A 12,966-nucleotide genomic window follows, 5' to 3' on the forward strand; every position below is an offset into this window, starting at 1 on the left:
TTAATTTTGGTACCTAATTATAAACTGTTTTACGTTCTTGCGATAAGTAGCCTTGTTATGAAATACTGTAATCATTTTTAAGACAAATGCAAGAAATACATTTTTGATCGGTGACTTAATTGTCCACTGTTGCGCCTTTAACACTGGACACCCAGACGACGATGTAGAAAATGAGAGATAGCTTCATTTGCCCCCCTCCCCTTCTCCTATGAATTGATTACATCTAGAGTCGTATGCTTGTCCATGGGCTTCAATTGGAGGGGAAGGTGAGTGGGGGGTATTTGCCCCTCCTAGATTTGTTGATCCCCTAGAATTTGGAAAATACTTTTGTTGGTATTTTCGATGAAAACTTCTTTTGTTTTAGTATCGAAAACAAATAAATTGCCCCCTATATTTTCAAAAGTACATTTTGGCCTTCACCTGTATGTTTTGGTGAATTAACGTATTTTGTCGTGTCGATAAGGACACCACTTGTATCACAGTGGAATCATTTCGCCACCTCACTTTCAAACTGCTAATTTATAAGAGACAGTGACGTAAGTTCCAGACTCATTGACGGACAATTCTAAGTAAAGAAAATAAACATTAATAATTTATCTCTCAGAAGCTTTGCTGAAGAAACAGTGGAGTAATATTTATTTGTTTTTACTAACGGTTTTTCTTGCTGTAATTGTTTATAAGCTTCGTTAACAAGTAGTCAAAGATCGGATGTGTAATAGGCAATGTCGTGCTATTGAAATAGACTAGAATGGACTACAATTGACTTCCTGAAACTTGGGGGCTACTCAAATTAAAAAAAAAATACCATAAGTTCCATTGGAAAGATTTTAATATTTTGACCTTTCATTTAATTGGCTTAGCTTACAATTAAATTCTTTCTTTAAGTGAGGCAACTTTGAATCCAAATAATATAGCTAAAATAATAGCTTTGTTTTACCGCTTAAAGTTAATGATATCTGAGTCTCCAGTTCTCCAGTTTCGGTTGGGATCTAAATCAGGATCTCGTATGGGTTTACGCTGGTATATCTTACAGATTTACATTTATCAGCAACAGATTTATCAGCAACAGTAGCGTACAATTATTTACTAGCCTACATTTAAAGCTGAGTTCATTAATTCGTAATTTAAGAATGCTTAACCAGAACAGATTAATCAGCAACAGATTACTCAGCAACAGTAGCGTACAATTATTTACTAGCCTACATTTAAAGCTGAGTTCATTAATTCGTAGTTTAAGAATGCTTAACCAGAACAGATTAATCAGCAACAGATTACTCAGCAACAGTAGCGTACAATTATTTACTAGCCTACATTTAAAGCTGAGTTCATTAATTCGTAGTTTAAGAATGCTTAACCAGAACAGATTAATCAGCAACAGTAGCGTTCAATTATTTACTAGCCTACATTTAAAGCTGAGTTCATTAATTCGTAGTTTAAGAATGCTTAACCAGAACAGATTAATCAGCAACAGATTACTCAGCAACAGTAGCGTGCAATTATTTACTAGCCTACATTTAAAGCTGAGTTCATTAATTCGTAGTTTAAGAATGCTTAACCAGAACAGATTAATCAGCAACAGATTACTCAGCAACAGTAGCGTGCAATTATTTACTAGCCTACATTTAAAGCTGAGTTCATTAATTCGTAGTTTAAGAAAGCTTAACCAGAACAGATTAATCAGCAACAGATTACTCAGCAACAGTAGCGTGCAATTATTTACTAGCCTACATTTAAAGCTGAGTTCATTAATTCGTAGTTCAAGAATGCTTAACCAGAACCAACCTAAGCCAACAAAAGAAGTAAAAAATCTAAGAATTTCTGAACGAAAAACCGGCAACAGACTAAGAAAAAAGTAGGAAATGTAAATATGCTCCCTTAGCGGCGTAAAACTGATATACTCCTTTGGTTGTCTAGTACAATAGGAAAACCAAACAATACATAGTTTCAAACAGTTCGTGGTAACGAACTGTATGCTCCTTTAGCGGCGTAAAACTGATATACTCCTTTGGTTGTCTAGTACAATAGGAAAACCAAGCAATACATAGTTTCAAACAGTTCGTGGTAACGAACTGTATGCTCCTTTAGCGGTGTAAAACTGATATACTCCTTTGGTTGTCTAGTACAATAGGAAAACCAAGCAATACATAGTTTCAAACAGTTCGTGGTAACGAACTGTATGCTCCTTTAGCGGCGTAAAACTGATATACTCCTTTGGTTGTCTAGTACAATAGGAAAACCAAGCAATACATAGTTTCAAACAGTTCGTGGTAACGAACTGTATGCTCCTTTAGCGGCGTAAAACTGATATACTCCTTTGGTTGTCTAGTACAATAGGAAAACCAAGCAATACATAGTTTCAAACAGTTCGTGGTAACGAACTGTAGTAAGGAGCGACCCGGTTCAGTAGTAAACGAAACTCTAAAAAACGGAATTTTGATGCTAAAAGATACATCAAAAGAATCAGATTTTTATGCTGATCTTAAATATATAAGTTTCATCAAATTTAGTCTTTGTCATCAAAAGTTACGATCCCCTAAACATTATTCATTTGTATTGGTAGAAAGGAGATTTTTTTTTTTAATTGTATCGAAATAACGGAACTGAAACATAATCTTTTATTTCCATAGTTATACTATACATAGTTATACATAGGTACATAGTTATACATATACATAGTTATACATAGGTATACTGTTCCATAGTTTCACTCCAACTTATTCGAAGATCAGAATTTCCAAGGTCATCGAAGGGTAGGGCCATTTGGAGAGGGCAGGGTGGAAATACATAATTGTGAAGAGCCACTAATCTCCCTTTACATATCAAAGTCCTAAATATCCGGCATAGGAGGGTATTTATTATTTATATAGTTACCATAAATGATTTTATTATTTTTCACAGCCTAGACGAAAGTAAAACAGTTCAAAATAGGGATGAAACCTTTTTATTGACAGTGAAGAGATATAAAATTTAACTGGATATTTGGAACACATATACAGTGTTCATCATCAGCAGTAAAACTGTTTTACTGCTGATGATGAACACTATATATGTGTTCGAAATATCCAGTTAAATTTTATATCTGTTCACTGTCAATAAAAAGGTTTCATCTCTATTTTGAACTGTTTTACTTTCGTCATGGAAAGGCAGTGTGGTCTTCGAAGTTATCTATTTCACAGCCTAGTGGCAACATCGCTGTAAGTAATTTTTTCCCAGACACCACCAACCTATTGAACGGCTCTGTGTAGAGTTACAATTAGGCCACATTACCTTGTCTTAATTTCTGTCTGACTGCAAGATCCTTCTTCTTGAGTGGATTTTTCGAATTAACAAAATTCACCCTATCTGCTTAGCTACTTTCGTTGTGATTCCATAAAGTAATCGAAGTTTCATTTTATTTTTCGGTAACTTTTTAATCTGAGTTTTTAATCAGGATGCGATGTCTTGCATCTGGCTTTTAGAAGCCGGAAGGAGATTCTCACAAAAAATGTGTCAGGGTATTACGTGTATATATTATCGGTACTTATCGCTTATATAATAGACACCCGAGAAGTGAAATGCGATTAATGCTAATGAAATGAAACAAAATATGATGAATATATAATAGTTTAGAAACAAATTTGGGCTATATATTTGCACATTAGGGGGGGGGGGGTAAAGCGTAGCACATATTAAATACGTAAACTAATCATTGCTGTATCTAATACATGCTATGCTTTACCCCCCTTCCCCCTAATGTGTAAATATATAGCCCAAATTTGTTTGTATAAACCAAACCAAACCAAAATACAAACTAAATACTTAAATGAATTATAGCTGAATGAATACAATTTATTTTGCAACCAAACCAAAGCTAATTGTATGGTATAAAGAAGTTGCTTGACCAGTTTCTTGTGTCATGCTAGCATAATTTGTGACTGAAATTGTATAGTGTTTATCATATAACCGATTAGTACCCATTGTCTTTATTGGGATGGTAAACTTTTATTTAGAAGGAATGATGATTTAGATACGTGATGGGGTGCTAAGTTACGAAATGTTTAGTTGCACTATAAGCGATAAAGTACGATGGTATTTTTTTCTCTCTCATTTTTAATGTACAAAACTTCAGCAATTATTTGAAAATCGTTCACTGGGAGTACTTTCGCGGCCCCTTTTAGACTAATCCGCGCCTCTCTAGGGAGGTGTGCCTCCCTCGGGAGGTGTGTCTCCCAGTTTGGAAAACGCTGCTATTCAGCATATAATGCACTCAGCTTTGCAAGCTGAATTTTTAGAACTCGAAGTTGAACCTATAATAACTTTTAAGTCCAGGTCTTATTTACCTTACCTTAGACCTTAGATCCTCCTGTGCCTCCAGAGGCGCCCAGGGCATCAACGAGAAGCCGCCAGTCATCCCTCATGTGCGCCGCAGCAAGGACATCTTCCCACGCCGGTTGAAGGGAAGCATTTATGTTTCGCAGGTCCGTCTGATATGTGCGCCGCAGTGTATTGTGCGGCCTGCCTCTTCTTCTTCTTCCTTCTGGTTGCCTCTGGAACGTCGCTTTCAGGATCCGGGAATCGTCCATACGAAGTACATGCCCCAAGTATTTCCACCGACGTGTCCTAATGACATCTGTCACTATGGGTTGTCCGGTCATCCGTCTCACCTTCTCATTAGAGATTTTTTGTGAGCAATGGATGTTTAGTATTCTCCGGAGACATGTATTCTCGAAAGCTAGAATTCGCCTTTCTCGCGTGTTATTCAGATGCCAGGTTTTGGAAGCATATAACAGGACGGGGATGACGTTGCTATTGAATAGACGAAGCTTGAGTCGGAGGGAGAAATTCTGCGACCTCCATATCGGTTTCAGTTTGTTGAATGTGCCGCAGGCCTGCCCAATGCGGCATGATGTATCTTTTTCAGTTGATCCCGTATTTAACACTGTGCTCCCAAGATATTTAAATTCTAGAACCTGCTCAATGTCCTGGTTATCGCATCTCGGGTGTAAAGGTGAATCGGTTACTGCCATACTTTTTGTTTTATCAGCGTTGATTCTTTGTCCCATAAGTCGGCCTCTGTCACGTACATCTTCTAGAAATTCTTGTAGTCTTTGTTTACAGGACTCAATAAGCGTGATATCGTCGGCAAAGTCTAGATAATTAATTTGGTGTTCTACGTTTAATTGTATGCTTCTGGTGCCAGTGTTACGAAGCAGATGGTCAATGCCTAGCTCAAACAGGAAAAGTGACAAGACACAGCCTTGTTTAACACCGGGAAGGACACGAAAGTATCTTGTCCTTCCTTCTGTTGTTTTAACACAGCATTCAGATTCTTCGTATAGAGCCATTATGAGGGCTATTAACTTCTCAGGGATCCCATAAAAGGTTAGTAGTTTCCATAGAGTCTCCTGATGCAGCGAGTCAAAGGCCTTTTCAAAGTCTATAAATGCCATGTACAATTTGTTTTGCCATTCTCGGCTATCATCAATTAACACCCTTAGTGTGAAGATCAAATCGGTACATGAGCGTCCTGGTCTAAAACCATGTTGCTCTTCTCTCAAGTACTTGTCAAGTGGACTCTGTATTCTGTGAAGGATTATTAATGAAAGAAGTTTGCCAGGTATGGATGAGAGACTAATACCTCTCCAATTCCCAGGTATTGTCTTATCGCCTTTTTGAAGAGTTTTATGAGTGTGCTGCGCCTCCAATCTGTTGGTACTTTTTGTGTCATCCAAATTTTTCGGAACAAGGACAGCCATATAGATATGCATGAACTGATTGATGCCTTTATCAACTCCGCCGTGATACGGTCTTCGCCTGGTGCCTTGCCGTTTTTTAATTTATTTGTGGCTGTTAGTAATTCGTCAAGAGTCGGGGGTTCTGTATTGATGTCCAGGTCTTATTTAGTCTATACTGATTGATGGTGACAATAATGATTAATCTAGGTTTACAGATCTTTAGGCTTTTTTAGTTTGTCCCTTTGTCCAGGTATCCTTTGTTTCTTTTCTTTTCTTTTTAGATATTTTTCCTTTTGTTTTTCCTTTTCCTTTTTGATTTTCCTTTTTGTTTTGTTTTTCCTTTTTTTTTCGAACGAAGAACTCTGAAATTGTGCTTAAATGTTCCAGATACGAATGTCTTAGGAGGTCTATTGCCTTGGGAGAAAATTTTGGAAGAAACTTTATTTTTAAACACAAATTATTGAGAAAATTTTGGGTTCTTATTGTGATTCTTGTTGGTTTTTCCGTTCAACCTCTAGTTCGGTGCCGGGTTTGCTGTTTGGACTCGAGTTCTTGACATTAGACTGCTCACCACATCCTATATAGATTTTTCGGAGGGGGGGGGGTATACAAACCAGAAATATGTATTTGTAATCATGATGTGCTTTATTTCAGATTCCTACTAAGGAGCTCTTTGAAAAAGTGTATGAGCAGTGGCTGTTGGCTGATCTAAGGGATGTTGGGACGAAAAGCTTGCCTCCTAACATCGAATCCATCAGACAAATTGAGCTGACTGGAAAGTATATATTGCAGGTTTGAATACGTACATTGTAAAATTTCCTCTGGTGATTCAAAAAGTAATAAGTCACCAAAACTAAAAGTGAGATTTATATGTCAGAGGAAATAAAAGTTTTGATATTTGTGCAAGGTGGATGGAGCCCCGGCTCTACCCCATGGCATTTTATGACTTTGACAGTTGACATATTTAGCCGTTTTGCTATGAAATATGATTTACTTTTCTTATGGGGGAGAAAGGAGGGGAGTGAATTGTAATTTTTGTCTGTAATTTTAGAGCTACGGTTCGACTTTCATAGATCAGGAGCATAAAATAAGTAAAGGAGAGAATTAAGTAAATATACAAAATAAAATGTGAGGTTAGTTGAGATTTGAGGCATCATTTTTATACAACCCTAAAAAGGGCTTATGCCAGATTTGCGTCTCACTCAGACTATATGTCTTGGCTTTTTATACGATTAGCCATGGCTTGATGCCCGCAAATACTTGATTTTTTTTTAAAATATTAAATATATAATCTTTGGAATCAAGGTTTTCAGGAGCACGCTACTTCAGACTGGTTCTTAGAAATAGTAGGATTAAGTCAGTTGATCAAAAAGCCTACCTTGGTTACCTCACTGGATCCCAATTAGGCATGCAAGAAGGCTTATGATAGCTCATATCAAACTTAGATCTATGTTTTTCTAACTCTTAATGATTTAGATTTTGGAGATGATTTGAGTGTTCTTGATCAATTTTTTAGCGAAATTAACGAGTTTCGGGGGGTTTTGAGGGTTCAGAGTGCGAGAATAGGTTTAAAAATTTATATTAGAATGACTTTTTGCTCGGAATAATAATAGAAAAGGATTAAGTGGTGATGTTAAGTAATAGGTAACTTCAATCATCTTCGTAGTTATATCAGGTAACATGATGAATGCGATGTAAGTGTAAAACTTAGAGTAGGCAAGATATAGGTTGATTTTCTCAATTAAAATGTTTGCAAGAATAGAAAGAAGATAAGTCTTTGTATCCTGGCTATCAAAATAGCGTATCTGCAGTACTTGAAAAAAAAATTTTGGGATCATTTTTGTATTTCCAGCGATCTTGTTTTTTTAGGGGGGGTGCTTAAAATTTTGACTTCAGGATGGAGCTGTGGTAGAGAGTGGCTAAAATATTTTGTCTCTAGTCTGTTTCCAAGTTTTCGTACCATAAGCCCCATGGAGCTTAGTATCTATTCATGATGAACCAGCTGGGTAAATCGAAAGACACTGTGTGTGCCCAAGCTATCAAAATATTGGATTTGAAATGTGTTTGGAACAGCTTAAGGGATCTAGTTGAAGTCCAAAGAGTTTATGAGTAGGGCACAAATATAGATAGGGATTTAAGAGAGTGTAGGGCACAAATTTTTACTTGGAGAATATGGTTGAGGGCAAGAGTTTAGAGGGACACAAAATATTTTTTTCTGAAACTAAATAATGTTTTCTGAAGCTAAAATTTTTTTTTCTTCTGAAACTAAAATAATTTTTCTGAAGCTAAAAAAAATTGTTTTCTGAAACAAAAATAATATTTTCTGAAACTAAAAAAAATATTGTTTTCTGAAACTAAAAAAAATATTGTTTTCTGAAACTAAAATAATGTTTTCTGAAACTAAAATAATGTTTTCTGAAACTAAAAAAATATTATTTTCTGAAACTAAAATAATGTTTTCTGAAACTAAAAAAAAATATTGTTTTCTGAAACAAAAAAAGATATTGTTATCTGGCCGAAACTTGCAAGGTACTTCAACTGGACTCCGGACCAATGGTGTTCTCCTTGACTTGGTGTGAAGACAAGAAAAGGTTAAATAAATCTCAGTTGCAATAGGTTGAGACATAACAATATTCGAAATACAGTTTTGTTTCTCCTGTTGGATTGAAAAATGCAGGGAACATTCACTGTGAACAAAGAGTAAGTATCTAAAATGTAGAAAACATATTTTGTTTCAGTTGCTTTAGCTCTTGATGCCCAAAATAGGCCCACATTTTTTTTTTTTTTTTTTTTTTTTTAAGTTTAAACCTTGCTGGGATTTATATTTGGTGAAACAAGCCTAACAGAATTGAAAAAAAAATTTTGTTGCATCGATTTGAGATTCCACAAATTGGACTATACATGACTTTTTTCCGATCGTCATGAAACTATTCAGGCAGTTAGACTAAGGTTTAGCTCAAGGCACTTAGAATAAGGCTATCCTTTGATTTCCAGAGTGAGGGCAACGAATTTTGGAAGACAAAATTGGTTGCATTAATTCATAGCGCCCAAATTTTTTTTTTTCCTTCCTGACATGACTCTAATGAAGACAAAATATGTTAGAAAAAATCTGATAGCTTTTATTTATTCTTTTTTAAGAGAAAAAATATCATCCTCTTTTATAGATTACCTGGACATGCATTTAATTTTGCAGACGTGCAACAAAGCAGAACATAGAAAGTTTTTTAATGAAAAGATAGATTAAGACACATTTGTATTCAAGGATATATGAATAATTTGGGTGAAGGTAATTGCAGCCCAATAGAAAAGCAAAAGCTATGTTAAATTGAAATGGTAAATTGAAATTGAACATAAATTAACTTAAAATACTGTTTATTTAATACAAAGAAGTTTGTCAAGACGTGTACAAAGCGTGTACCAAGTTGAAAAAAGCTTTATAATAAGTCAAATTCAAAACAGAAACTACTATAAATTAATATCTTGAACTAAAAAAGGTTTTGATGAATATTTTGATAAGATTTTAATAACGAGGTTTTAAAACGGACGATTAGATAAAACTGAAAACGAAGGAATCGAAATGAATAATCAAGGCAAACTTCAAAGGCTAGTTGGTCATTCTGATTTTTGGGAAGCACTTTGAATAATTAATTGTGAAAAAGCAAAGCATTGCTGATTGTATTCTGCTTTTTTTCTTCATCTTCAAGATATTAAGCTTGTAGTTGAGCCATGTACCTTTCCATCTAGAAAAAATCTTGTTAGAGGGGGGCAGAGGCTGCTAAAAGTGAATCCAAGAACTTTGTCTTATTTCCTATTTTAATACTTTTAATAATGTAAATTAATGGAATAAAATTAATTGTTTTATATTAATGCCAAATCTCTTTTTCTTTTTTAGATTATTTTTTTTTTCATTTTCAAGAGATTAGAGCTATGCTAGATCCCCATACCTAAGGATCTAGACAAAATCATATGAGGAGGGGGGTGGCAAAACGTATATGAAGAACTCTGTTTTTTTCTCCCCTTTAATACAAGTTATACAAAACGTACTTCACTGCTACACATCAAACTTAGAGAAGTTAGGCTGATTTAATAATATTAATCTGTTTAAAGTAATGCCACGTTTCCCCCCTTTTTTTGTATCATTTTTTTCATTTTCAAGAGATTAGGCTTGAAGCGGGGTCGCATTCTAGTGGTTTTCGATAAAAATATTGTGCGGGGGAGATAGCAAGGGACCCAAAAACGTACTTGAAGATTTTTGTGTTGTTTTTCCTTTAATGCAGGTAATACAAAATGTACTTCACTTCTACACACCAAGCTTAGAGAATTCAAATTGATTGAATAAGGCTAATCTGTTTAGATTCATGCCACGTCTCTTTATCTTTTTATACATAATTTTTTCCTCCTCAAGGGATTAGACTTGAAATGGGGCCACACACTTGTGGTTTTGAACAAAAAATTGCGAGAAGGAGGGGGCAAAGGGTACCAAAAATAAATGTGAAGCAGTTTATTTTGTTCTTTCCTTTGATACAAGTAATAAAAACTGTGTGTCATTGCTAAACACCAAGCTTAGAGGGATTAAATTAATACAACATGTTAATCTGCTTAGATTAATCTCAAGTGTCCTTATCTTTTATCTATGTTTTTATTTCCATTCTCAAGAGATTAGTTCTGTTGTTGGGCCACTCACCGCTGGACCTAAAAAAGGTGTTGTAAGGGAAGGGGGAGGGGCCCGAAACGGGTGTAGGGAACTTCTTTTTATTCTTTCTTTTAAGAAATATAAAATTCTTTTAAGAGTATGAAATTTGTATCACTATTTATCTTTTTATAGATCATTTTTTGTTCTCTTGTGAGAGTAGGGGGAGGGGGAAGATGTCGAAAATTAACGTAAAGAACTTCATTTTCTTGATAGGTAGTATATTTAATATATATCAATTCTACAAACCAAATTTAGAGAGTTTAAATGATCTAAACAATATTAATGCATTTAGGTTATTGCCAAATCTCTTCGTCATTTTATAGATCAATGGTGTGCAAGATATAAGTCAGTCGGCTTTTTCACAGCTACAGAAAATCAGAAAGCATGATGTTGAAAATGTTGAGTTCTCTAACCAAGAAAAGAAGAAAGAATCCAATGCATGGGAGCCAAAATCGTCAAGGGTTTTGATGTTTGCCCTGACAGATGGCGCTCAAGAAATTCGGGGGCTAGAGGTCATGAAGTTGCCAATGTTGGAACTCAATCTTATACCTGGAACTAAGGTGAGGCTTCATTTGTTTAATTTGATAGGAATTGAATTCGATGTAAATTTATTATAATTAACAGATGTACGAGTAAGTGGCCGAAGTTTGATTTTAAATTTTCGTAATATTTAATATCTGTAAATTGATGAAAACTTTCTTATGAAATTAAATTTTAAGGAAAAGTTTTATCAACTAAAAATAAGAAACAGCAGTAAACCTTAAAATGAACAGAAATTATTCCATATATGAGGAGGGGTTGCCCCCTTCTCAAAACCTCGCTTTTCACGCTATTATTTTTTTTTGTGTATCCGTAACCTTTTTTCCGGTAAAAAAACACAAAAATTCCACATTTTTAGAGATGTGAGTTTGAAACCTTTACAGTTGAGTTTTTTGATGCTCTGAATCTGGTGCCCTCCCCCCCTTCTTTTCGGAAATCAGGCTAATTTTCTCTGTCTCATAGATATTGATGGGTAACATTAAACTGAATGAACATATATTTTTACAATCAGCATGAAACACTAATTTTTTTTATGTATCTATTGATATCGAAATTTGAGCCGACTCGCTATTGAGCCGAGTCGCTCCATACTTACAGTTCGTTACCACGAACTTTTTGATCAGTTTTTACTGGTGACAGATGAACAGCAATGTCATCTGACTCACACGGTTGGGCTGAGGATTTGTGATCGGTCCTGCACTCCTGTTTTAAACGTGATTCTGGCCAAGAGAGTTGATTGAGGAGCTAAAAAAAATCTTGCTTTCGTATATTCTACCTTTTAATTTAGCGTGCTAAGTAGCAACACTTCTAGACCTCAGGTGTTTATTGAGGCTACACTTTTAGGCCCTAGCTCTTATTACTCTTTACACCTGTGGACCTCAGTGGCTATTCAGGCCACAATTTCAGGTCCTAGCTCTTATTACTTTTACAACTGTGGACCTCTGTGGTTATTTAGGCCACACTTTCTGACTCTAGCTCTTATTACTCTTTATACTTGTGGACCTAAGCGGTTATTAAAGCCACACTTTCAGACTCTATCTTTTATTACTCTTTACACCTGTGGACCTCAGTGGTTATTTAGGCATCACTTTCAGACCCTAGCTCTTATTACTCTTTATACTCGTGGACCTAAGCGGTTATTGAAGCCACACCTTCAGACTCTAGCTTTTATTACTCTTTGTACGTGTGGACCTAAGCGGTTATTGGAGCCACACTTTCAGACCCTAGATTTTATTACTCTTTACACCTGTGGACCTCAGTGGTTATTTAGACCACACTTTCAGACCCTAGCTCTTATTACTCTTTATACTTGTGGACCTAAGTGGTTATTGAAGCCTCATTTTCAGACCCTAGCTGTTATTACTCTTTATACTTGTAGATCTAAGTGGTTATTGAGGCCACACTTTCAGATATACCCCATAATTATTCAAGAGCTGATTTGGAGGCCTCAGTGGAAGGACTTATTAGTGCTAGTCAAATCGGCGACTCTCGTACTTTTCGCCTCGAGTTCGTCGACAAAACCGCTCTGAACGCGGTTCTGGAGTCGGGAATCCGTATCGGGTATGAAATTTTTCGCGCTAAGCCCTTTCAATCCATTCCGCGTCGATGCTTTCGCTGTCAAAGTACTGATCACCTGATTGGAGCTTGTCCCAGCTCACCAGCACATCCCAAGTGTTCCAGATGTTCTGGCCCTCATGTGAATTCCAAGGAAAACCCTTGCCAAGCCTCACCAAAATGTGCAAATTGCACTATGGAACACGTAAGTTTTAGCCTGAAATGCAAAGTTATCCGATCGGTTCTCAACAACGCTAATAAATGAATGCTCAAACTCCGTTTAGCTTTGTTTCCCTTAATATTAATGGTACAAAAGACAAGGATCTACTGATAAGTGAGCTACTTGAGAATGATATTGTGTTTCTACAGGAGCACCTTCTCTCTAAAGTGAATGTTGATAGCCTAAAGCGTTCTCGGACCCATCATACCTTCTTGAGAGCCGCCCAAAAAACCCGTGGAAGACCA

At 35.9% G+C, this 12,966-nt stretch overlaps 1 protein-coding gene across 1 annotated transcript in view; it reads left to right on the top strand.

Annotated features, from left to right (window-relative positions):
* LOC136040144 (recQ-mediated genome instability protein 1-like) overlaps window positions 1-12,966 on the top strand; it is a 101,262-nt gene that overhangs the window by 42,403 nt on the left and 45,893 nt on the right. The window contains exons 3-4 of the mRNA XM_065724256.1: window positions 6,369-6,506; window positions 10,731-10,967. Of these exons, the coding sequence (XP_065580328.1) occupies window positions 6,369-6,506; window positions 10,731-10,967 (375 nt within the window). The remainder of the gene's footprint in view (window positions 1-6,368; window positions 6,507-10,730; window positions 10,968-12,966) is intronic.

Source organism: Artemia franciscana, chromosome 20, assembly GCF_032884065.1.
Source record: "Artemia franciscana chromosome 20, ASM3288406v1, whole genome shotgun sequence".
Lineage (NCBI taxonomy): Eukaryota > Metazoa > Arthropoda > Branchiopoda > Anostraca > Artemiidae > Artemia > Artemia franciscana.